Source organism: Lissotriton helveticus, chromosome 7 (genome assembly GCF_964261635.1).
Source record: "Lissotriton helveticus chromosome 7, aLisHel1.1, whole genome shotgun sequence".
Classification (NCBI taxonomy): Eukaryota; Metazoa; Chordata; class Amphibia; order Caudata; family Salamandridae; genus Lissotriton; species Lissotriton helveticus.
Window position 1 is genome coordinate 638936877 of NC_136068.1, and position 26860 is coordinate 638963736.

Consider the following 26860-nt stretch of genomic DNA (forward strand, 5'->3'; position numbering starts at 1 on the left):
CACTCTGTGGTGCCAGCTCTAGTGATGCCTGTCAAGGTTCTGTTCCGGATGAAGAGTGTTCCGGCTCAGGTCTGGGGAAAGCAACAACCAGCTCTCCCCAGGTTGTCCAGGGTTTCAATCCTTTCATCCAGCAGGCTGGACTACGGCAACACATTCTTCGCCGGAATCTCCAAACAACTCCTACACAGACTCCAGACCATCCGGATGCAGCCACAAGACTCGTACTCGACCTCCCACGCCGTACCCACATCACACCACACCTCAGGAAGCTACACTGGCTCCCCATTCACAAGCTCAGTCAATTCAAACTTCTCACACACACTTACAAAACCCTACACCAACCCACCAGACACCTATGCTCTGCCTCACTCTCACTCGCACGCTTTCCCCACATCCGCAAAAGCAAAACTGGAGGACTACATTGCACCCAAAACCTCCCTCAACACATTAGAGCCTCTCCCTCAATTCTTGAACTCCACAAGAAGCTGAAGACCTGGCTCTTTATATAAGCACCTGGGGACCACAAACCTACACACCTGCCCAAGTGCCTGAATACCCTCTCGGGTGATTAGTGTGCTATACAGATCAAAATATAATAATATACCGTAACATAACATTTTTTTTTTGTGTTGAATTTTTTTTATTGAATTATGCAATAAAATACATAGTAAATATCAACGTAATAAGGTAAATAAGAAAACCTTATTTGCAAAATATTTGAAAAGAATAATGAACTGATAGATTATGAAATTTACTCCTAGTAATAGAGATAAGGAAAAAGTTTAACAGTACATACTCTACAATCTGTTATAAAATAACAATACAAAAGGTATGAATGTATCTTATATGTAAGTAATGGAATGACTAAATAAATATAATCAAGATTAAAAGAAAGAGAAAAAAAAAAAAAAAAGGTGCCAGAGTAACAGAGGGGGGTGGGGGGGGAGGGGGAGGGAAGGAAAGAAAAAGAATAAAGAGAATGAAATAGTACAGGAAAAGCATATGAGATAATAAAATTAAGTAGGTAAAGGATGCACATGAGAAGAGGGAGTTGGGTTAGAATCATCGTCCAATGTGGTTTCCAAAAAGGGGGACCAAGTTTGAATAAAGATGTCAGCTTGGTCCTGAAGATTGTAAATTGTGCGTTCATGTAAGGCTGTCTGCATCATTGCCACCAACCATTCTTCCTGAGAAGGAGCAGATGAAGACTTCCAATGGCGTAAAATGCAAATTTTGGCTGTAGCCAAAGCAGTGTGAAGAAGACGAGTCTGTGGCTTAGAAAGTTTTGGAAAACCACGAAAGTCATGTAAAATAATGGTGGCAGATGTAAGTGGTAAAATTAATGTCATTGTAGAGTTCAAAGTTTTGCCAACAAAGATCCAGAAGGGTCTGTTGCGTGGACATTCGCAAATGATATGGGTTATGTCACAACCAGGATTAGAACATCTCCAGCAAGAAGTATGGGATAATAACCCAGCTTGATGTAATTTAACCGGTGACCAGTGCCAATTGTGAATAATTTTAAAAATACAGAATTTGAGACGCACTTCTCGAACGCCTTTGTGCAACCCCTCCAGAATTTGATCCCATTGAGCATTGGAGTACAAAATAGATAAGCGAGATTGCCATTTAGTCCGAAGAGTGTGTGAGAGAGGTTGTGAAAAAAGAGGGAGCAAAAAGGTTTTATAAAGACCAGAGGTTACCCCCTTAAACTTCCCCCATAGTTGCAGATAAGATAATATTGGAGAAACCTGAAGCAACCAAGGTGGAGAGCCTAATTGTTTTTTAAGACATTGTTGAAGTTGAACGTATTTAGAGGAATGTAGGAGTGGAAGATTAAATTCCTCACAAAGTTGGGGAAAAGTTTTAAAATCTCCATCATGTAAGAGTTGATCCAGAGAAGAAATGCCGGCTTCTCTCCACAAAGGCCAGGATAAAGTACGGCCATTGATACGAATAGCTGAATTATTCCACAAGGGAGCTTTAATGTGAATTCGCGGATTCGAACTTAATATGCGATGACCCCTCTGCCAAGATCTATGCATGGCTGATAAGATAGGATTTTTAGGATCCAAAGAACTAGTACCAGTACCGTATAAAAGGGATAGTCCTGAATCCTGAGATAGAAGATGACGTTCAATTGATACCCATTGTGGAATGTCTTTAGATTTGGGTAGAAAATATGAGAGTTGAGAAATGTGTAGGGCAAGTGAATAATGTTCAATGGATGGAAGACCCATGCCTCCATATAACTGATGGGCCTTTAATTTAGCAGCAGCAAGGCGCGGTTCGTAACATAACATTTTAAAGAAACATCTGATGCACACATTTTAAAGGATGTCAGGTCTTTCAGATTAGCCTTCTGTTTCCATTGCTTACTTTTCTGGTTGCTCAGCTTAAATGAACACCCTCTAATTTCTGTTAAACATTTAATACCCCGTCTGTGAGTGTGACCTTCACAGTGCTGTTTGTCCCAAGCCCTCCTCTTTTTAGAGTCTCACGATTCCACTACTAAATGTATTTACACATCACAAAAGATGGCAGTGCCTCCAAAGGCACTCCTGGGCAGAGTTTTTATTTTGAACAAGGTGCTCATTCTACCAGAAATCCAGGGAGGGGCCCTACATGCCTGTTGCGACCCATTACCACAAAAGCTTCTGACAATGCAAACCTGTGAGACATCTATGTTTTCCTCCACTTTTTTACCTCTAGTTTCAGTTCTGTTTTCTCTCTGGTTAATATGCAGAGCACTAATGGGCTGCAGCAGTGTTCCCTTGCCACATGTCATTGAAGCCTCTACAGAGACTGGGCAGGCATATTTTTCTTGGCACCAGGGCACAAGTCAAGGATACACACAGGTAGACGACGTCTACCCACTCTTTTCACAAGGTGGACGCCATCTCCCCTGCTAAGAAGTTGGGCCCCACAGAAATATGCTGAACTCATCCTGGTTTAATTTTCAGACACCTGGAAACATTCAGCAGCACCTGCACCGTGCGGGCGAGGGGGCTTTGCTATTTTAAATTCTAGCTGAGCCCAAAACAAAGGCCGAAGTTAAGGTGCCAACAGGCCTCCTTTTGATTGAGTATCCTCACTGGGAGCTATCTGGAACCTCACACTGAGCTGAAAATGCAATGGAGGTAACACAATGGTTCAGAGCTTGTTATTATTTCACAGGTACTTAAGAGAGGCATGCTTTTGGCATTGTTCAGTCCCTGTACAATAGTGTATGTACTGTAAGAATGTCAGATGTGTAGGTCTGTCCCAGTATTTACACAAATAACAATGTAAATGCCACTATTTTGTTTTATTTCTTCTATAGCACAACTCATCCCAATCCACGGTGTCAGATTGGTTTACATCAAACTTACATATTGTACATTGACAATAAATCATATAGGTATAAATCAATTACAGGAACGTGTTACAGTAGACAGCGAGGGTTTCGAAGTGAAGGAGTCACGTCCGTCATAGTTCACTGTGCTATATTAGAATTACAATGTATGAACTGCAAGTAACAAAAGGATCTCTCTGTTAAAAGAAGTAACCCACTTACCCATCTACATAAAATAAAAATCTGTCATCTGTGTGTCAATTGATGTGCTTTTCTTAACCCTCTATACTACTTTGATTCAAAACTGTGACTGGACAAAACATACATCTCTCCAGCAAATCCATTATTCTACAGTTATCTTATCATTGTTATTATTCCCTGAGGTTTACTGGGCACGTAAAGATCTATACAGCAGGTGTCTTATCCCCATAAGATATTTTTAAATGCAGACTTTGCAACCAATTAAGCAGAACATATTTACTGCCACGTTTCTCCTTGTTTCCAATTTTATTGTGGCAGAGTAAAAAAATATATATAGTTGAGGACCAGGTTTTGCGTCAGAGTTGTGTCACTTTTGTGGAACAATTTTAATGCAAAATTGTATTTGTTAAATATTGTAATGCACTCAAATGTACTCATGATAGACCTGCTAAACATTTGTGTGAGGTCTTAAGATCTGATGTCACTTCTTGTGATGTCGCTACCAGTGAGGTCTAGGGTTGTGATGCCACTTCCTTTTGTATCACTTGCGATGTCACACTCTGTGATGTCATGCACCATGATGTAACTTGCTGTTGTAAAAGAACATAGTTCCAGATCCATGTATATTAGTCAAGTAGATGTATTCAAGATAAGATGTTATAATGTAGAGAAACCCCACCAGGAGCAGCCTTCCTGCTGCTCAGCCCATCTACCAACTCTCTCACTCACCAAAATTCCACTGCCGCCTCATTCACCAACATTGCATCAACACAGTCACTCTGGTTGAGCTGCAGGTATAACATATCTCCTTTCTTTAAATAAACAAAGATAAGGTTGCTACTACAACATGTACAACTCGAACGCCAAGGTAATGAATGAACAGGAGGTACACTGCTCCACTTGACACGGACACTGGGGAACTTTGAGCAAAGCCGTAACTCCATAACACCAACTACGAGCCCCTCACTAAATGCTCCTCCTCCAGGCACGAACAAAGGGGCTCCTCCATCCACCAAATAGGGACAGAGGGGACGTCCCACACCAGCTGCCCTGTGGACTTGCCACTGCTGTTGCACCATACGACAGGCACACCCCCTCAAGTGGCAGCACGCCCAGAAGCTCCTCTTGTTGCACCTCGGGGAACTCCTATTGATGGAGACATTCTCCCAAGGAAATAGCACAGAGACACCTCTTCCAAAGTTACAGCTGTCAGGAAGAGGGGAAGTCCAGAAGGAACTGGCACGCCCAGGTTGGGGGCGACTGCTATTCAGGTCACTGTTTGGTCTCAGGGTTGCAAGCTTGCTGTAGAAGAGATGCTTCTTCAGGTTATCCTTCTTAAATGTGCAGTTACTTAAAGCTTGACCGTTAAATTCCATTCATATAGCACACACAGGTTCTTTCAATAAAGTCGTCGCCAAAGCGCTCTGTTATCTGCAAAGATCTTGTTCGCGCTATATAAAACTTTCAAAATAAATAAAAATAAATAAAATATGTTGGAGAAGAACATAGGTCCAGATCCATGTAGATTAGTCAAGTAGGTTTATTCAAGATAAGATGTTATAATGTAGAAAAACCCCACCAGGAGCAGCCTTCCTGCTGCTCAGCCCATCCACCAACTCACTCTCCTACTCACCAACATTCCACTGCCACCTCACGCACCAATATTCCATCAACACAGTCACTTTGGCTGAGCAGCAGGTACAACACGTGCGTACTGTCTTACTTAGTTAGTGCCCCACTTCTTTTTCAGGACTTATGCCCTGCATGGTGCCTTCAGAAGTCCCACTCCTAGCCCGGAAGATAATCTTCCTTGCCTTTCTTTTACTGTGCCATGGTTGCGACTAGTGAGTGCTTCAGGACAATAAAGCCCATGGCCTGCAGGTCATACGGCTATCGTCTCAGCACAGACTACAAGCAGCAGCAGTAGCAGTGCGCTCCAAGCGGGGACTACATGGGGTGGGTAATCAGTGATTTAAGTTTGCAAACCCTGATGTTGACAGACAGTTATAAAAGAGAGCGACAGAGATCCTCTGGCATGCCACCTGCCCAGATGCCCTTTATCAGAGTCCATCATCCTAGCCAGGGTGCACTATGGCATCATACATAACAGGCACCCCGGTCCGGGTGATGGAAATGTACTGGTGCTCCAAGATCTGCTTCATGATTATACCCTTGGATTAACCTCGGTGGGGGTGGCCGCAATCATTAACTTTGCCTAGCCCCGGCTGTGGGAGATACTCAAAGTAGGCCTGAGAAGTCTTCTGCCACAAAGGGACCCAATGGAGCCTTTACATTTCTCTTGCTGTTCACCCACCAGAAGATTGGTGTTATGGCTCCACGGGAAGGTAAAGGCATTGTTCATTTTAGCCACCTATATTTCCGTGCGCCCCTTGTAATTGCACGCTGCTACTCTGGTTCAATTAATGTTCTTGTTCTTCTGCTGTTCTATTACAACTGCTTGCCCATGCAACGTTTGAGCAATGCCTTGTTTACACACACTGATGCCATGTTCTCTCCCCAGATGACGCCACCATCAGCATGATGCAGCGGCCGCGCTGCTCACTTCCGGACATCATTGGCACCTCGGAGCTCATGCGTCGCCGGAAGCGGTACGCGCTGAGCGGGACTGTGTGGAGCAAATCCCACCTCACCTGGAGGTAGGAGACTCTGTCGTCGTGGGTATGCGGGTCTCTGGTTAGGGAGCTTGGCTTTCACATTGCGCTATGGTTGGCCCCTGGAGTACGAAGCATAGCTGGGCTTCAGAACAGGGGCAAAGAGGCCTCTCTCGGACAATAGGGGGTCTCTTATGCATGTGGTGTGATGTCTCCTAGCACTATGTATCTGGTTGGAGGCATATGAGGTATCTCTTGGAGAAGGGTACAATTATCCATTGTAGCAGGTAAGATTGTGTCTGGGTTAGGGGACAGAGATATCCAGGGCTCTGGGGGGCATGGACAGCTCAAGAGAAGTTGTTATGGGCATACTTTGTGGGAAGAGTGTGGGGGATCAAGCAATAGGAAGCGTGATATGGTTTCTAGAGTCCTTTTTTGAGGGACTCAGACAAAGGCAGTTCTACTGAATTTATCTACGAAGGTCCATAAGGCAGTCAGGGATCAGCGTGTGTTCTCCTGACACAGTGAAATGCTGATGCAACTCTGAGTACCATCAGTACACTTGAGGTAAAATGAGTGTGAAGGGCTAGGGAGGCAAATTGCCTTTATTGAACCATCAGGGGCAGAACGTCGAAGGGAAGCCAGACATAAGCATGTTCTTTACCAGGTGAGTAGAGAGCCGGGCATTTGTTATCAGTTCTAGGATCTTCGCATGTACAAGCAAGCTTGGAGATCGGTCTTCTTCAGCAGGCAAATCATCACAGCATCCAAGTTTCAAAAATGGCAAATGACAAACAGAACAATTCAGCTATTGTTCCTGTTGGGCTTGACAGTAAATGTGAAGAAACCCAACAAGACATTCTTGGGGTGGATATAAACACAATACAGGTTTTGTCTAACCTTCTTGGTAGAGGTTTGCCACTCTGATAATAGCATTCCACCTTTACCATTACTTACACGGTGAGGATAGCCGTAAAGGTGTGTTTGATGGTATCACATATTCAACTGATGTGATTGACGTGAGAGAATACATGCGGCCACTTTAAAAGTAATTCAAAAGACAATGGCCATAGATACCGGGTGAATGGATGAATATAGTGATGGTTGCAGAAAAAGCTGACAGCAGTCTACAAGAAAGCAGAGGAAAGCAAATCTTTTTCAGGCCCCTTACCAGTGTGACCATAGCAGTAGATGCATCACTTAGAGGGTGGGGACCTAGAATGGTAGAGATTAAAGTATATATCCTAGGTGGCGCATAAAGGACTCCGAACTAAATATCAGTGGAGTAAAACTCAAGACATTTGGCACTTATACAGGACAAAGTAGTGTTGATACAGATAACATAACGTGTATTTGTAAAATACTCGTTCACCCTTGGGCATCTTGGCGCTGAATAACAGATGTATATTGTTACCCAACTCAATGGTACTCATTTTATCGACCACAGATGGATGAAAGGCTGAGTGGACCTGCCTGGATTTGAACCTGTGATCCTAAAGTCGAACACAGCTCTGCAGTGGCTGCATCAGTCCACTGAGCCACCAGACCCGACAGAAACAAGCATTGGAAATGCAATAGGTCTCGCATTAGAAAAGTTGGAGCTATTGGTCTTGTAAATGATTTTTTTTATTTATGTGTTGTTTTTGAAAATAGCAAAATTAATAGCTTTGTCATTTACAATGCCAATAGTTATAACTTTTGCAAATGTGACACCTATAGCATATGTAATGCAACATGTTTTGTATTTACGTGACTTAGATGTATTGATATTACAAATAACAATGGCTTCTAATTTTTTTAAAATAATTAATACTTAAATAATGTATTTAATTTATAATGGCAATAGCTTAAACTTTTGTAAATAACTTTTGTGAAGAATATGTTCAGTGTATTTTATTGTGACGAAAATCCAAGAACAGAAGTGAATTATTAACATTTTTTTTGTGACATTTGTAATAAAGCTTGAAACATTGAGAGAACATATTTGAACCAGTGATGCTGTGGTGGTGCTGAGTGATGCGGTGGTTGCGCTGAGTGATGCTGTGGTTGCGCTGAGTGATGCTGTGGTTGCGCTGAGTGGTGCTGTGGGTGCGCTGAGTAGTGCTGTGGTTGCGCTGAGTGGTGCTGTGGTTGCGCTGAGTTGTGCTGTGTTTGCGCTGTTGTGTAATAAAATCTAATCACCCTCAAGATGTAGGAATCAAAGAAATGCAGCAGGTGAGGTGGAATGGACGACATAGTGGAAGCCATGATGCCTAAGAAAGATATAGTCATGGCTGGGGCAAGGAAATATCATCGAGTATAAACAGTTTGAATCATAAACAGTCGTCAATGAATGAACAAATCTCAGTGTTAGAGACCCCAATGGAGTATCAGCAAGCAGCGCAGGGTGTCATGGGTCAAGTGAAGAAACGGAACACCAGGGCCACATGCCGCAGAGAGCTAGCGGGCGTGGCTGAATTGCATATTGAAAAACATAGGGACATCTTACAGTGCAAACGTAAAGCAGCGACGTAGCGATAAAGCATGCGAGCAAGGGAAAATATACAAGGGAGGAAAGTATAAATGGTGAACTCAGTATCGTAGTTGTCAAGCGTTCGAAGTGCATATAGTGAGGACGCTTGTAATTAAGGATGGAGACCCAAATCAAGGTGCCATGCAGAAACAGAGCTATATATATATCAATAGTGAAGCTAATAAAATAGCAAAAGCAACAAACAAAATGCGAGTGGAGCGAAAACCAATCGCAACCTGTAAAGAGCGCATATCAGTGGGCTTACCTCAAATGACGGTCTAAGCGTATCGGCACTTCCTGAAGTGATAGGATTTGCAATCACAAGCTCCTTATATTATGCAAGCCAAGCGTGCGAAAACCTAAATTGGAAGAGGGGCAAGGAAAAACAAGCAACGAGGGGGGGAGGGGGGTGATGAGCTCACGAACTCAAGCAATGAGGGGGGAGGGGGGTGAGGAGCTCACGCACTCAAGCAACGAGGGGGGGAGGGGGGAAGAGCTCATGCACTCAAGCAACGAGGGGGGTGAGGAGCTCACGCACTCAAGCAACGAGGGGGGTGAGGAGCTCACGCACTTAAGCAACGAGGGGGGAGAAGCTCACGCACTCAAGCAACGAGGGAGGGGGAGGAGCTAACACACGCAAGCAACGAGGGGGGAGTAGCTCACACACTCAAGCAACGAGGGGGGCGGGGTGAGGAGCTCACGCACTCAAGCAACGATGGGGGGGAAGGGGAATGAGTGTCGAGTAAAGTGAAGTGTAAAGGGAATTAAATTCAGGATATGATCTTTATATATAACATACGTGAATAGTTGGATAGTTTTCATTGCAGCCAAAGTCAATGAGGTTTACCATATGGTTTCTTTCTAAATGGTGCTCCATTCAATCTGTGCAAGCCCTTTTTGTTGGTGCAAAGTTCCTGTTTGGTTTGCAGTCACGCATTGTGCAACTATAACGTTTTTTGCATGTAACTATTTACTTGTATTTTTTTGCAAAGTACTGTAGGAATGCGGCTTATATGAACATGTAAATAAATACTAAAGTGAGGGTAAACGGCTGGATAGCAATAAAAACGCATGAAGCAAATTGTCTAGGGCGGTTGGGATAGACTCGGAGGAAAGGGCGTTGGATTAATCACACTTAATGACAATGCATTGTTTTAACGGAGCAGTAAGAGTTGCACTGAATTATTTCCTCTTCTACGGCTCACTGTGCTTCTTTGTAAACGCAAGGGTTGAGTGTGGAACGCTAGCTGACTTAAAACGCTTGGTGTTAGCACCATTGTTATCAGAGAGGTTTGAGCCCCGGAGAGGCGCGGAACAAGTAGGTGTGAAGAGCAGGAGATCGCCATCTTTATGACACACATGCGCGTGCTCAGGGTCACGGATACTGAGGAAAAGAACCCGACCCAGAGTCACAGGACGAAATAACGGGCGGCGAGAGGGGAGGCAGCGGAAGGAGTAAGTAATGGCAGAAATAAAACGCTGGTACCGGAGAGTGGAGATGGGCACCGGTGCCGTGTTCTAGAGCTAGGCCTACCATGAAGGGAACGTTTTAATGCTTTTTAAGGATCGAAATGGGTATAGCAAGGTTTTTAAACAAAGCCGAAGGAAGCACACGTGGCCTGTTCATTTCTTAAATGAGCCAGATTACTGTGCAGTACATAAAGTGAATGGAACCATTCTCGCTTGGCATCTCGGTGTGAAATTATATAGACTCATGGCGTGCAGTTAGTTAGGGTAATGGGCCCTTGTCACATTATTTATAACTCTCATTAAAAGAGTTTTGCAAGTCGATGATTTCATGCCTAGAAGCAGATAAGGAAGTTACTGACACGACAAATGGGAGATGAATAATCAAGGAATTCAACACCTTTTCTGGAGGAAATGGACACCTATGTGGGCACAAAAGTAATTTTACATGTGGCACCAAATAGCAAATGGATGCCGTGCCATGTGTGCCTGTATGTTTGTGGGTTCTTGTGCAAGGGTGCCTGTGTGTCTGTTGTGTCTGTGCGCATGTATGGTTGTTAGTCGGTGTGAAAGGGAGCTTGTGTGTCTGTGCGCATGTATGTTTGTTGGTCCGTGTGCAAGGGTGCTTGTGTGTCCGTGCGCAGGTATGTTTGTTGGTCCGTGTGCAAAGGAGCTTGTGTGTCTGTTGTGTCTGTGCGCATGTATGGTTGTTAGTCGGTGTGAAAGGGAGCTTGTGTGTCTGTGCGCATGTATGTATGTTGGTCCATGTGCAAGGGTGCTTGTGTGTCCGTGTGCAGGTATGTTTGTTGGTCCTTGTGCAAAGGAGCTTGCGTGTCTGTGCGCATGTATGTTTTTTAGTCCGTGGTCAAGGGTGCTTGTATGTCTGTGCGCATGTATGTTTATTGGTCCGTGTGCAAGGAAGCTTGTGAATTTGTACGCATGTGTGTTTCTTGGTCTTACTTGTGTGTCTGTGTGGATGTTTGTTTGTGTCAAGAGAGCTTGTGTGCATGTATGTTTGGTGAGGCGGTGAGAGAGAAGCTCACAAACGACAACAATGTCCATCAAGAACGGGTGGAGGAGGGCAAGAGTTGATATGTGAGAGAAACAGAGACAACAAATGCTGCAAAGAGCAGAGACGGAAATATGTGGAAGGAAGGGACTGTGAATGGAGGGGGAGGTAGGCAAATAGAGGGAGGGAAGGACTGAGGCATGAGAAACGAGCGAGGGAGAAGGGTAGGCGGAGAGTGAAAAAAACAAGCAAAAAAAAGAAAACGAGACAAAGTGAAAGTGCGGCCGGCCGGCCGTGAATAATTAGGGGAGGAGCAGCCAGGAGAGAGCAGGAGCGGAGGCGCCAAGCTGGGGAACAGATGGCTGGCGATTTGATGATGTGTACGCGCATTTTAGCTCAATGCGCTTGCGCATTGACCTAAAAGCGCACGGGCACAGCATCAAATCGCCAGTCTAGTTAAACCTCTGTTTAAGCCCCTATAGTCTCGCTCCGCTCAATGCGCATGCACATTGACAGGCGAGACCTAAAAAGCACATCATGTCTTTTTACTGAAATAAGAAGGGTCACTTGTTCTTCACCTACCGGAGGCAGCACAAGAGAATTTACATTGGGCACCGCACAGCAAAATGCAGATATGGGTAAAACACCCGCCAGGTTAGTACAATACATACAGGCACACAGGCTAAGTGCTGAATTGCAGACACTCTCAGTGGGAACTATATTTGAAAGTTGTAACACAGGTCTGTCGGTAGTGGAGGTACGCTATTAATAAACCTCTTTGTAAGAAAAGAAAATATGTGAGATCACACAACCAAATACCCACAACAACCAGCCAAGAGTAATGTAGTCTAGAAGAATTGTTAAAGACATTTGAAAACACTTTCCCACCAATCCCCCAAATTCCAGATCATACACTTCACGGTCACCCTGATACTCATTGTACCATGATGAGACTAGGCCTGGGTGGTAAATTCCGTTCCGCATTTCTCAGCTATGATAGAGGTGTTGCCAGCGAAAATGTTACTTTTCTTGATATCGGACAATTAAGATATGTAAACTGTGGGTGTCTGTGATCCTCCGCTAAACCGCGTGTACGTACTTGGATTATGGACATACCTGTAAGAGTCTATGTAACCTTGCTCGATCTCAACGAAAGATAACAAATCGTCAATGATTTCTGACAGTTCGCTGGACAACAATAATGTATCCAGGAAGTAGCTCCTGAAATCATACTATGCAGATATGTAGCATTACACCAGAGGGGCACAGATGTGTGCAATGTAGCAGTAAATCCTACAACAAGACCATTCCACATGGCAAAGTGTAAACGGTTAATGATCGAAATCGAACAACATTACAAGCTGGAGTACAGGTGATCACAGTACACCAACTCCACTTAGCAAATGAGGTTTTGCAGCATTGCTAGTTTACAAGGGAAAGAGACGCTGCATGAAGGGCAGCAGCTAAACCATTTGTCTCCACTGATTTAAGCCCCGCTGCCAGACACACAAGCCGGGCACCTGGACCCTCTTTCCGTAAACTCTGTGTACTTACATGGATTAGCGCCATACCTGTAAGAGTAAAAACCTTCACCCACCTATGTCAACGTGCTCTAATGTAATGTCTAATACCTAGGTGACTTTTATGTCTAACCTGGCTTTCTCACTAACGCTTCTGTAAAACTGGTAGTGGGATTTAAAAGGATAACACCACCAAAATCACTACCAACACAGACCCTTGGGATCTGCATGTGAATCTTAATACATTAATCTTGTCACCATTTGAGATAGTGTAGACTTGTGAATTCAAATAGTTGACCTGCTATATGACTCTCACAGTTGAAAACCCTTTTACACACTATTGCCAGGACAAACCTCACCCCTAATCTTGCCGAATCCACTTTCCCGTTTTCTTGTCACCCAAACCTTAAAGTTTCCAACTTTAATTCCAAATTCTCAATCTCCAAAACTGATGGAGAATTAGGCACACAAATGTCTGACAGAATACCAAAGGACAGAAAGTCGACCTACAAAAATATCGACACAGAAATATCCAAGTCAAAAATATCGAAATCCAATCTACATAGAGGTAAGTACAAAAATATTGGGGGAAAATACCGTTGTCAAAAATATTGATGTTGAAAATATCGTTTTTTTAATGTTTTAATAATAATGTAAAATTAAGTAAATAATATATATAATTAAAAGAAATATAGTTACAAATATTAAAACATATTTAACAATTATAACTAATACGTATAATGTTAAAATAGATTAAACATATACATATAAATTAATATATATACTTACTCCACATAGTGCAACATTAGGGAAAGTGTTGGATAGGGTAGAGGTAAAAACTACTATTCCCACTCCAGTGAGTGCAACAGTGGGGAAAGCGTTGGATAGCGTAGGGGTAAAAATTACTATTTCCCCTCCAGAGAGTGCAACAGTAGGGAAAGCGCTGGATAGCTTAGGGGTAAAAATTACTATTCCCACTCCAGTGAGTGCAACAGTGGGGAACGCGTTGGACAACGTAGATGTTAAAAATGACATACTTATACATGAAATTAATATTATAATTAAATAATGATGCATTAATAAATTCAGGAAAAAATCAATAAAAACTACAAATATATCAAAATTATTAATTACTTTAATAATATTAAATACTTCCCACCCTATTCCCCAATAAACCCACAACACACTCCACACAATTAAATGTATTTTCAATTAATCAATTAATACAAATTAATTTGCAACTAATATTAAAATAAAAAATGTTTTTATCAATAACAATAAATAATATGTAATGCAAAGTAATAATTATTTAACAAAACATTAATTATCAATACCAATAAATAATATTTAATCAAAAAAATAATAACCAATTAATATGTAACAAAAATAATTACAGATACCAATAAATAATATTTAACAAACAATAATAATCAATGAATAATTGATGAAAAAATAATTAGCAATACTCAATTTTTCCTAATTAAATACTTAATTACAAATAATTTACTTCCCACCCTATTCCCCTATAAACCCACAACCCACTCCAATAATAAATTAATACAAATAAAATAATTATCAATTAATAATAATTTAATACCAATTCATAATTAACTAACAATACATTATTAATAACAATAATAAAAAAAGTTATAATTACTTAATTAAAATTAAATTACTTCCCACCCTATTCCCCTATAAACCCGCAACCTGCTACAGAAATAAAACACAAAATGTCATTAAAATTACTAACAATTCCTAAAAATTATCATTTAATTTACTAAAATGAAATTACTTCCCATCCTATTCCCCTATAAACCCACAACCTGCTACGTACTAAAACGCAAAATTTTCTTTAACATTTTTTACTCATTTCTAAAAAATGTATGCCTATATTAAAAAAAAACAGTACAATAGTTAACAAAAATTATAGAATACATACATATAAAATACATACTAAAATACATAACACTCATATAAATATCGATATTAATAACATCGATAATTTAACCATCGATATTACTAACATCAATATTTGCAACATCGATATTCTGTCCCTTCGATATTTAAAACCCGATATAAATGTGCTTCGATATTTAAAAATAGATATTTTGACTGTCCACCAATGCTATTAACTTAATCTGCCACAAAGAGTGTGGAGTGAATGCGTGGAATGGCTTGCTTGAGGGCACAGGACCAATTCCAATAGTCAACGATAACTAATAACACTGCACTAACCACTAACTTTGGGTTCCTAAGCAGTGTGCTGCCTGGTATAAAGTGCTTCAATGTCAGGGGTTTTAAGCGCTATATAAAAGCAATTACAATACAATAAAGAAAATGACAATTCATAAACTCTACATAACTCTAAGGGCAGGCAATACTAGGAAACCTGTTTGCTACTACAACTCCACCCCCCCCACCATAGTAGGAGGAAGAATACTTGCAAGTCCATAGGAAACATATGAATCTACAGTAGGATTCAGGCTACAAAAGAAGGTTACTTAATTGCAACAGCAGCTTGCATCAATTATGTATTCTATTGTGAATCACTCAACCTCTCAGTGAGATAGGAAAACAACATGCATGTTTTCAAATGTAGAAGCGTGCACATTTCCAAAGATAAACAACAATTAAGGGGAAAGAATTTCGAGATAGAATTGAGGCTAACACATTGAGGGCCATATGTAGGTGGCCAAATACCGGTCGTTAACGGCCGATTTCGGCCGTTACCGACCGGTATTTGTAGTTTCAGATGTAGGGGGTCAGAAAATTACCGATTCTGTAAATTTACCGAATCGGTAAATTTACCGATTCTGTAAATTACCGAATCGGTAAATTTACAGAATCGGTAATATGGGATGTAGGTGGCACTGAAAACAGTGGTACAAAAGGGGGTGGTGATGGACGGAGCATCTGAATCAATCAAACACTCACACCCAGTCAAAAGATCTGGGTTTAATCCATCACCGTTCTTTAGCCCACTCTGCCACCTCAGTTTAGACATGGCTATATGCAAATCAGTCTGACCCTGTGCCTCATGGGAACAGTCCAGCCGAACTGCCAAGCCATGTCCTCCCTGGACCGGAAACAAGCTTCCGAGGACCGGTTTCTGGCATTCCTGCCGTCTTCAGCCCGGTTTGCTTGAATCTAGTGGCAAAGTGAGCAAGGGACTCACGTCTGAGCATACCCTGCCACACTTATGGCGGCCAAAAGCGGTACAAAAGGGGGTGGTGATGGACGGAGCATCTGAATCAATCAAACACTCACACCCAGTCAAAAGATCTGGGTTTAATCCATCACCGTTCTTTAGCCCACTCTGCCACCCCAGTTCAGACATGGCTATATGCAAATCAGTCTGACCCTGTGCCTCATGGGAACAGTCCAGCCCGAACTGCCAAGCCATGTCTTCCCTGGACCGGAAACAAGCTTCCGAGGACCGGTTTCTGGCATTCCAGCCGTCTTCAGCCTGGCTTGCTTAAATCCAGTGGCAAAGTGAGCAAGGGACTCACGTCTGAGCATACCCTGCCACACTTATGGCGGCCAGTGCCACAGGCCCCTAGGAATTCGTTATTTACCATCAAATACTATTTGATGGTAAATAACGAATTCCTCTGTACATGCACATCTGTGCATGTACACCTGTGCCATGTGGCACACATACATGCCCTAAGGGCATGTATGTGTGCCACATGGCACACAAGCCTGAATCAGGGGTGCAACAGGGTGTCAAAGTGACACCCTGTCCCCCTTGTCAATTCGGTGATTTTACCGAATCGGTATTTACCGATTCGGTAATTGCCATTGGTTCCTATGGGCCTCAAGGCCCATAGGAATCAATGGCAATTACCGAATCGGTAATTACCGAATGTTACCGATTCGTTAAATAATTCGGTAAAAATACCTACATAGCATTTACCGATTTGTAAATACCAAATCGGTAAAATTCGGTATTTACGAATCGGTAAATGCCATTTACCTACATATGGCCCTGAGTCATTGAGACATCCCTATAGTTGATGTGACAATTTAACTTAAGGCACAAGCTGCTAGATTGAATAATAGCGAGTGAATCTATGAAAGATACAAGCCGCAACATCACTGTTACCGGTACCTAACATTTTCATGGAGCAGTGGACAAAGAGGTGCCACGGGCAGGCGGTAGAGTACCTCTGCGGGCAATGGGCAAAGACTCTCCGGGCACATTACAGCAGGTTTGTGGCCTCTACAGCAGATGGATTCTGGGTCAGTGAGTTAAGTAATATTTGGGGACAGAGGTTTGAGCAGTCTCTATAGGAACAAGAAAGGTTGTTGTCTCTTGATCACTGTGCAAAGGGGTCTCTGAAGGATCAGTATGAGATTTACTTGGGCAGAAAATAGGGAAGTCCAAGTATCAGGAAGACCTTGTGAGCATGTAGGCGGTCTCTGGGGTAGAAGGTACGGGACATGTGTGCCGTGAACATTGATCCACTGTAGTCATGGGTATGGAGTCTCCAGGTCTAGGTAGCAGGGTCGCTGGAGCAGTGGAGACAACTGATGTGGCCAAAGTAGTATGCTTCCAAGGCAACATTAAGGGGTCTCTGGAATAGTGGGTATATATATATCTGTGGTGCATTAACATGGGAGGTCACCATCTATCGCTAAACACTTTCTCTCTCTGATATAGGGTGCGTAGCTTCCCTCAGGTCTCCACTCTCCCCAAGGACACCATCCGCACACTGATGTACTACGCCCTTAGAGTCTGGAGCAACTCATCACGCATCACCTTCCAAGAGGCATCAACAGACAGCTCGGACATCCTCATCGACTTCAACAAGTCCTACCATGAGGATGGCTACCCCTTTGATGGCCCAGGGGGCACGTTGGCTCATGCTTTCTTTCCTGGCGAGCACCCCATTTCAGGCGACACCCATTTTGACGATGATGAGACCTGGACCTACAACTCAGCAGGTAGTTCTTTGTTCCATAATTTTATAAAACACAAGTTTGGAGAATTACCAGCAAGCATACAGACAAACTGTGAAGCCAAGGTGAAAGAGAAGCTCTGAATCTTGGGGCAAAAGGAACAGCCTAACCAGAGCTAGTGGGTTTCTACAAACCCACTTTAGTCCTGATTTAGGGTTTGGCGGACAGGTTGCTCATCACAAATGTGATGGACATCACATCCGGAAGACCAGATTAACAGGCTCATAAGAAGGATGAACTAATGGTGCCCCATTGATGCTTCCTCGCTTGCTCATTCATCACGTTCGTATGTTGAATAAACTTCGGTTTCAAAAAAAGAAGTGCATCATATCCTACAATAATAAGGCTGACAGGATACCTGTCATGTTTATGCAGGAGTAACCAGTCTACCAAAACTCTAAATCAGGCCCTTTCTCACTTACATAATTGGGCCATTTTCACTGAAGTATATTGTATGATACCTTATTTTGAGAAATAATCAGGCAAGATACTTCTCTGCGAAGAAGCCAATGCAGTGCATTTGAGATGGTATTCTCTGCTACTACTTTATGCATTTCCCAGCATTAGCGTTTTCACTGTAGATAGGCATAGTACATCTTGACTTAGTACCAACACCCCTGAAGAAAAAATATTTCTTCTGTGAATTATTCTACTCATTTTCATCCTATGTGGAATATGATTGAATATTGTGTTTACCTCCTGCATTGAACACCAAGACCCAAAATAGAGTTCGGTGTTACCCTCAAAGATATGACAAAGAGAAATGTAAATGGTGGAAGGTGTGCTTCATAAATACTTCAAAACATAACTTACCAATTACCAGGCATTTTTTGGCTACCTTATAAAGTTCTGATATAGACAAAATTGATGAGAACCCTGACCCTTGAAGAGAGACAGAGGTTCCTGCTTCTGGTGGAATGCCTATTCTCCTATTAGAAGCCTCAGGGTTCAGACTAATTGATTTGAGGAAACCCACCTCTTATCATACTTAAAATACTGGTTGCCAAATATGTACAGCCCCCTCCGTGTCCTTTGTCACATTCTGCTAAAATATCACCGAGTGATCCATCAGAATTAGAAACACAGTCTCCCCCTATTCAAATGTTTCTCAATAACCAGTCGCAGCCCAAAAGAGCTTGCTCTGTGCCTCATTTCCGTGCAGAGAATGGAGTCCTGCTTCCAAAAAAAATACAGTATTCAAGTCCAATATTCCCATACAGTGCCAGTTGCAATGGCATAAGGCAACATCGTTGGTGATGGAATTCTAACATGTCGCTTGTGCCCTGAGTATGAAAGGTACACTGAGACCTTGGTCTATGCCAAACTATCTGAGATGCCGAGAGGTCCTGAGAGTTGGTAAAAGACAGAGGGGCTGATTTATCATGGTATTGCTTTTTCATGGTATTGCTTTTCCCTTTCGTCACGCATTGTGTCTCAAGAGCAACACAATACCTAAGTTAGATTTACCAAGCGGCTCAAGGCCACCTTGAGTATCCCTGCATTGCTTGGTAAATCTGGAGTAATGCAAGGAAGTGCAAGTCTCTGTCTTGCATTCCTCTGTCCCCAATACTGGTAAACCTGGGAATGCGTCAGAAATGCTATGCCATCCCTGGGGTGGCACAACGAGGGTACATATCCATATACATTTATTTCTCCTCCTTGATTCCTATTCGTAAGTGTGCTGCGTTATGCAGCACAATGAGAAAGAGGAACACGCCTCATTGGGCTGTTTTTGTGCAGGATGGTATACCTTCCTGCACAAAAACAATCCTGCCTGCAATGTAGGCATCCTTGCACCGGGACGCAAAGGTGCCTGCATTGGTGCTAGGCATCAGATTGTGCTCAAGCGCAGGCAGGGAGCAGGAATGTGCCATATATTGGTAAATATGGCACATTCCTGCCTGCTCCCTTTCACACAGCGCACCGCAGCACATCAAACTGTCTTGCTGCGTTGCATGAAACCTTGATAAATCTTTCCCTGAGTCTTTGTGAACAACTGTGAACAACAGCTTCTTAATAGGAATGTTACAGAAAGTGGTTGTGGACCAGGTTAGATTTGCTATTCTTGGCGGAGGTGAAAAAGGATGACCCAAAAGTTAGCTGGACGCCAAGATGACTGACCAGCTCCTACAGCTGGAATGTTCTAGACAAGTAATAGCCTTGTGCAGAAACCATTCTTACCATCCTTTGGAGAAGCTATTATTTAATTGTTCATCTATATTTTTTGTAAACAATTTTTAACCTTAGGTCACTGTCTTCCATTGTGTTCTGCGTGTCTTACAGTAATTGTTTCTAAAGTGCTGTTTCACATAAAGTATCCCCAATTACTTACATATTGCTGAAAGTAGTTGTTCTACATTTCCAGCAACACAAATCAATGTAGAAGCTATTGAGTAATGCAGCACACTTTATACAGGGACAAAATGGACCTTTTAAACTCTTCGATGCTGAAAGTTCTTTTATCTATACCATATCCATCTTTCAAATCCTTTAGATTCACTCTAGGCTCAGCTCTCATATTATTCTCACAAATCAACAGAGTGGTAGCAAAAATCTTTAATTTCACACCCAGAAGAAAACCTGTCACCTCATCTCTCCTGACCCTCTTAGATTTGTAATCCATTTTTGAGCTGTCTCAAGCCAAGATTTTGTAAAATGCCATTCACCATACTAATTCACCATGAATCCTTTTTGGGCTCTGGAGTAGAATGCTACTCGCCGAAAAAGCACTTTGACACCTCGTCAGTAGTAGTAAGCGCTATATAAATGCACTAACAATACACTACAGTGCAATACTGGCATTGACCTATCTGACATTCATGGATCCACCCAGCGCAATGCTCAGCTGCTAAGGTGGTTAATTTTGCTAGTAGAATCAACCAAACCCCACACATAATTTATAATCTCCATTGGGACCATATCACAGTCAGAATTAGATTTAAAATCTGCTGCCTCGTTCAAACTAACCCCCCCCCCCCACCCCCTGCTTAGCAGATATACTCACCATAATTGGTGGTTCAATGGGGCGCAGAAGTAACAAAGCACTTGTTGGGATAGAGAAAGGTCCTCAGCATGACCCAGGACCATGCACCCCTACCTAGAGATCCCCATTGCAAGCTGTAGTATTTTGATCTACCACCTCACCACACATGCTGAGCACGCTTGTGCACTGAGGCCTTTTCAGGATGTGGAATGAGACCTAGAACTGGGCTCTGTGGTGAGGAAGGCAGACCAAGTGCACCTGCCATTCTTACAAGAGTGCCTACTGTCATCTCCCAAGGCTGTAGTGGACTGGCAATGATGGCAGAAAAATGGTCATAGGGCAAGCTGGTCTTTTACCTGTTCCCTGCTTTGCAATAGCAGCTACCAGCCTCTTCTGCATTTCAAATTGCTCTGCCAGTCCCCTATAAGAAGGTCCTTTGTTCTTTTGTAACAGAAATTGATGCAGTGTGTAGTTGTTACATATTCGCGCATTGCTTATGTGGAAGAATGCATGTGGAGAGCGAGACAGTGTGGTTTGTACTATGTAATGTCAACACCAACAATATCAAGGTCCAAGAATATCAAGGACAGAATATTGAGGGACAAAACATCAACAGGTAATTGACTAAAGGGTAGTATATATTTATTATTCTTAACTGCACATCTGTGTACCTTAAAGATATATGTACAGCGTAGATACATATATGAGGAGTTAGGTACAGCAAATCTAAACCTACTTACCTGTCAATATTTTATTTTTGATATTCTGTCTTTCATATTATGCTCCTTCAATATTTAGGGGGCACACCCTTCAGACACCGTGTGTTCCATTTTGTTTCAGGCTTACTCTGTATGGTACTGAAAATGGAGGCTTGGAGGGAAAGCCCCGTCTACAAATGCAAACTGCAGGGCTTTCGCTAGAACAGTCCATACACCTCTTTAAGTAGGACAGCTAGGGAAGTGTTGCTGAGATTTTTAAGACAGCTGGAGAGGGTCCCTTGGAAGATAAGGAGTTCCCCTGCCCTTACCGTCCCTCTGTTCCCTGGTAGGGGCTACCTCTCCCACAAATTACCAGGTAGTTAAGGTGGGCAGCCTCCCTTGCCTTTGTGCTCTTGCTTTGGGTTGATCCAGAGAGGAGGCTTCCAGCTCTCCTTTGTCCCAAGGGCCATGGCTGGATCAGTATGTACAGAATTCACAAAAGTGCAGATCTGCCAGAAACCAGCCACAAAACTGAACTGCTGGACTAATAAAGGCCTGTCTGCAATTGGGTATAAAAATGAGGCAGAAACTTCCAGTCAGTGTACCAAGGTTTCCTTACCAGAGGCCTGGGCCCCACATCAGTGGCATCTAGGAGATTTCTTTCAGCTCCAGGGTTGGGGTACTGACTGCCAGCCAATTCCCATTGTCATTTATGGGCCTGGCAACCTGGGGAAAATTTGGTGAACTTCACAGCAGGGATGCCTGCATCCTACTGAGAGGAAGAGAGCTGACCAACCGCTTAGGAGATGCACTGGACATATCCTGCTACCAGGTGCACTGCTCCCACACCGTGCACTTCCACTGGACTTGTGCAGGGGCTGCTGGTACCTTCCTTTCGTTCAGGTGGTGCGCTTGTTGAACCATGCCAAGTGCACACCATTGGAGCAGGGTGGCCAGAGCCAAGAAGAGGTGCACATAGCCTGTGAAAGGACTTTTCGAAATTCAACATTGGGACAAAAAGTATTCCTACATTGTTCCCCGATGGGAGATAAGAGTGTACTTGTGTGGGTGTGGGGTAACTATGCGATTTGGCTCCAAGGGAGAATTCCAAGAGCACCAGACAATATCCTCTTCTAGGCACCACAACACTCCCCCAAGCACGGGGCCAATGTCCACAGTACTGTCCAGAAAAGACTGGCTCATAATACACCCAGGGTATTGTTCCCATTAGTGCCCTATTAAATTAACCTTGTGTACAGTGATCCCTTTTCCTTACCGCATGTGATAATATTAAAGTACTTTCTTTTCTACATATTAAAGAAGATGCTGGATGGTGATTTATTACTTGTTACATTATATCTGTTGAGTGCCGCGTCTCTAACCCACACCACCTCGTTGACTAAGCCTTAGACTGCTTGACTTCGCTACCCTAACTGTCAAGTGTTAAAAGGTTGTATTTGATGACCAGTCTTGGGTCCAACAGTAAGGTTAGAACCCTGGACAAATAGTGATAAATAGCTTTTAGCAAAATAACCTCAGATTGCAAAGGAATTAAAAAAAAAAAAGTTCCAATAACCCTTGTCATTGAAAACTCCAAATTCAGAATCTGTACAGCAACGAAGTAGCACTTCTATGGTGGAGCCTCTATAACCTGGAACTCTTTGTCTCTAAACCTTACAGCATAGTTCTTTCACTACACCCTCTGTCTTCCCTAAACAGCTCAAGGCCTACCTTGTCAGACAATTCCTAGACTAAGAATCTTACGGATATTTGGACCATCCATTAAATATGCAGTTGATTAAGAAATGCTACGACACTGATACTCCTCCCTTCTCCTCTCAATGTAATCCTAGTTGTGATAGTTTTGTTTCTGTGTAATATACTCTCTCGCCCCTTCCGGTCCAGGTGCACTATATAGATGGTTATTTATAAAAAGTAAAGAAATAAACTTGCAAGGTTTATCTGTTTGCCAGTCTTCTGTGGCACTGGTAAACAGAAAATTCCAAGTCATGATCTAACCAGTGGCGGCTGCATCAGAACGGGAGTAGTGAGGCGGGGGTGAAAAATAAAAGAAGCTTACCTGGGAATGTGCTGCTTCTCCCCCGTCCTCCTCTCTCTGTAGTGCACTGGCAGCATGCGCCAGAGGCATCCAGGTTCCCAGACTCTCCCAGCCAATCACGACACTGCTTTACAGCAGTGTTGTGATTGGTCTGAGTGCAGTGCTTCGGCACTCAGAGAAGGACTGGAAGCCTGTGCATGTTCTCCACCCATGCTGTGCAGTACAGCCTGGTGGAGAACATGCAAATTGCGCATGATGGTTTGGTCAGCCCCAGAGGGCCGACCAAACTGCCATGCAAACTTAGGAAGTGCAAACCACTCCTTCCCCTGCTCTGGCCAGCCCCGCCCGTGCTAACCTGGCTCCGAGTCAGCAGTGAACAATAAAATGATGTAACGTCATGCTCTAAGAGCAGTGGGACGACGCTCCTCCGCCTTAGCTGAGGGGCTGCCACTGGCTGGATGTATGACATTACAACGCATGCTTTTACAACGTGGTTTTTACAACGCATACCATTACAACGCATAGTGCTTTTAGGCGCTGGATAGTGAATTGTTTAATTTACTATTCCAACTCCAGTCCCCGTGGATAGTAGGGAAGGTGTTGGCTAGTACATTAAACACATTCCCTATCCTAGAGCGCCCCCCAGCGCAATGCGTTGTAATAGTTTGCGTTGTAAAAGTTGCGTCGTAAAGGCATTGCGTGGTAAAAGTTGCGTTGTAAAGGTTTTTTCCCCCACTGGCTCTAACCTTGAGGTGGGTGAGACAATAGATTCCAATAGCAGTACTTCAGAAGACAGAATGAGGTCTGCCTCGTGTTTAAAGTCCCCCACCCTGCCCTGAAAACACAAAAAAACTATTTTCAAAGTGGGAGGGAGAACACTGCCAGTAGATCAGCACCAGGTGTTCCATTGTATTCTGGTTGATGCCGTTCAGAGTGGTTTTAAACGACTTACAATTAATAAAGTCGACATAGCCACTGCTCGCTTTTCTGGACAGGGGAATCTGCATTATTGCCCGTCTTTGACTGAAAGAAGAAGATGGATTTGGGGGTTCTTGACATGCTGCTTGTAGTATATTAGATTAAGAACCACTTTAAAGCATGCAGGTACATCCCACGGCTCGTCAACCAAATGACTCTTTTAGAAGCCTAACAGGGGGAAGGGAGCACATGGCCTGCAAGACAGCACCACTTCTGAGATTGCATTCTAGTAGATGCAGTTCATAGTGTTTTTAAATTACTCACAAGTAGAAACATGTGTCCCCCCTGCTCTGGTCGAGCCAGTACTCGGATTTCTGTTTTTTGGGTTTTGATCATCTTTAGCAGAAGGTAGCAGGTAGATTTGGGGTGCTTGAAATGCCATTTGTAGTGCTGTATGGAAAGTACCACTCCAAAGCATGCAGGTGCATCACATGGGGGTCATAGTTTAAATATTTAACTGACATTAAAAGAAAAATCCAGAAATTCTGAAAGTTTGGGTTTGTAGCTGGTTGGTTGCTGCAGGTGAGCAGGCAGCCACAGCCAGTGCAGTTATTTATCATTGTGACTTGTGCTGCGGCCCTTGAGACCGCCAGGAAATGCTGTAATAATAAAGGGCATGTTTCCAACCACTGCGCTGGTGGTCGCATCCTAATGCGCCGGATGAGACCTCCAACTCCTTGTCGGATGGTCCCATTACCACAACGATGTCGGTCGGATACTCGTCCCAGCGGCATTGTAATTAGGTCCTAAGGGTTGAAACATTTTTAAAACACTGGGCCAACCATAACATCAAGTCTCTGGCTGTATCCTAGAACAGCATTGGGAGATTCTCTAAGCTGAACAGGACCATGAGGTGTTAACCATACTCCCTCATATACTCTTATGGATTGTGTCAGGTATGAGATTACGCTGCAGCTATTCATTTTGAGAGGTACTTGTAATAGCACCGCAACATTCTAGTGTAAATGAAGTCTTCACTGTTTAGCTTTGAGCTTGACTGATGTGTTTTATCAGTTAATACAGGTCGATGTTTATTCTGGTGTGCTTGTCTTTATTTCACTTGTTGATTTATTGCCTGGGGTGACTGCTACCTTTGTTTCACATCTTAAATAGATTGACACATTGCATATCCTTCTTTCAGAGGATCAGGGAACCGACCTGTTTGCAGTGGCTGTACATGAGTTTGGTCATGCCTTGGGCCTGGCGCATTCCTCGGCTGAGGACTCCATCATGAAGCCATACTACCAGGGCCCGGTGGGAGATCCCATCAAGTACCAGCTACCCCCAGATGATGTCTATGGCATTGAACAGCTCTATGGTGAGTGAACGAATTAATAGCAGATTTATCTTTATTCACCTTAATACAGCCATTACATATACAGTAAAACCCCATTACATACAAACATTATATTCAAGTTATTTAAAAAAAATACCAATTTGCACAATCAGAAAATTCCCTCACAATTCACAAAAAAACTATCAGAAACATTAAACACATATCTTATGTATTTATTTATTTTAAGCAACTTATAGAGTGGGCAAATATCCATGGTTGTCTTGGCGCTGTGGACTGTGTGATGAATCGGCCTAAGGCGGGTGACGATTGGTCGAAAAGCCAGGATTTTACCTGTGTCCTAAAAACTGGCATGGTGGGACTGGACTTAATGTGGAGGGGGAGAGTGTTCCACAGTTCGGCAGTAGCGACGGTGAATCGTCTGTCGCCCCATGAGGCTTTCTTGGTTCGAGGGACCGTCAAAATGTTGGCTGCTGAAGAGCGCAAGAGTCTATTGGGCATGTATGGGTTTTTTAAGAACTCAGGTCCGGTGTCACGGGTGGCCTTATATGCGATGCATCGTGCCTTTAATTTGGTTTGGCTTCTTATGGGTAGCCAGTGGAGCTGGTGCAGCACCTTGGATATAGGCTTGTACTTGGGGGTACCTGACAGAATCCTGGCGGCTGCGTTCTGTATCAGTTGTAGCTTGCTCAGGACCTTTTCCTGGGCATTGATTAGGAGACCATTACAGTAATCAACTTTTGACATTACCAATGTGCTGATGAGGCTTTTGCCAGCACTAGGTGGGAGAAATGGCAGGAGTTTTTTATCATCCTAAGGACGTAGAAGGACGAGGAGACAACTGTGTTAGTGTGGTGACTGAAAGATAGTTTGTCATCAAATATAACACCGAGGTTTCTGACCTTTTTGACGGGGGATGGAGGTGATCCCAATTTGGCTGGCCACCAAGTGGGGGACCAGCTAGGGGAGAGGCTGCCAAAGATCATCACCTCCGTCTTGTCGGAGTTTAATTTTATACAGTTGTTGGCCATCCATGTACTGATGGCTAGCATTCCTTCCTGAAATCTGGCAGTGACTCCTCTCCCATCGTTGTGTACTGCAAGCACCAGTTGAGTGTCATTGGCATACGATCTTAAACCCATCCAGTGGGCTTTGAAGTCCCTGGCCAGGTCCGACACATAGATATTAAATAAGGTCAGACTCAGAGAAGTACCTTGTGGCACACCGCACG

The 26860-nt window shown here is 43.2% G+C and overlaps 1 protein-coding gene across 2 annotated transcripts in view; it reads left to right on the forward strand.

The window, feature by feature from the left end:
• The window catches only part of MMP25 (matrix metallopeptidase 25), a 165874-nt gene that overhangs the window by 102848 nt on the left and 36166 nt on the right, over positions 1-26860 (forward strand). For both annotated transcript variants that reach the window (XM_078652888.1, XM_078652889.1), the window contains exons 3-5: positions 6057-6192; positions 17319-17602; positions 25477-25653. In XM_078652888.1, the coding sequence (XP_078509014.1) occupies positions 6057-6192; positions 17319-17602; positions 25477-25653 (597 nt within the window). The remainder of the gene's footprint in view (positions 1-6056; positions 6193-17318; positions 17603-25476; positions 25654-26860) is intronic.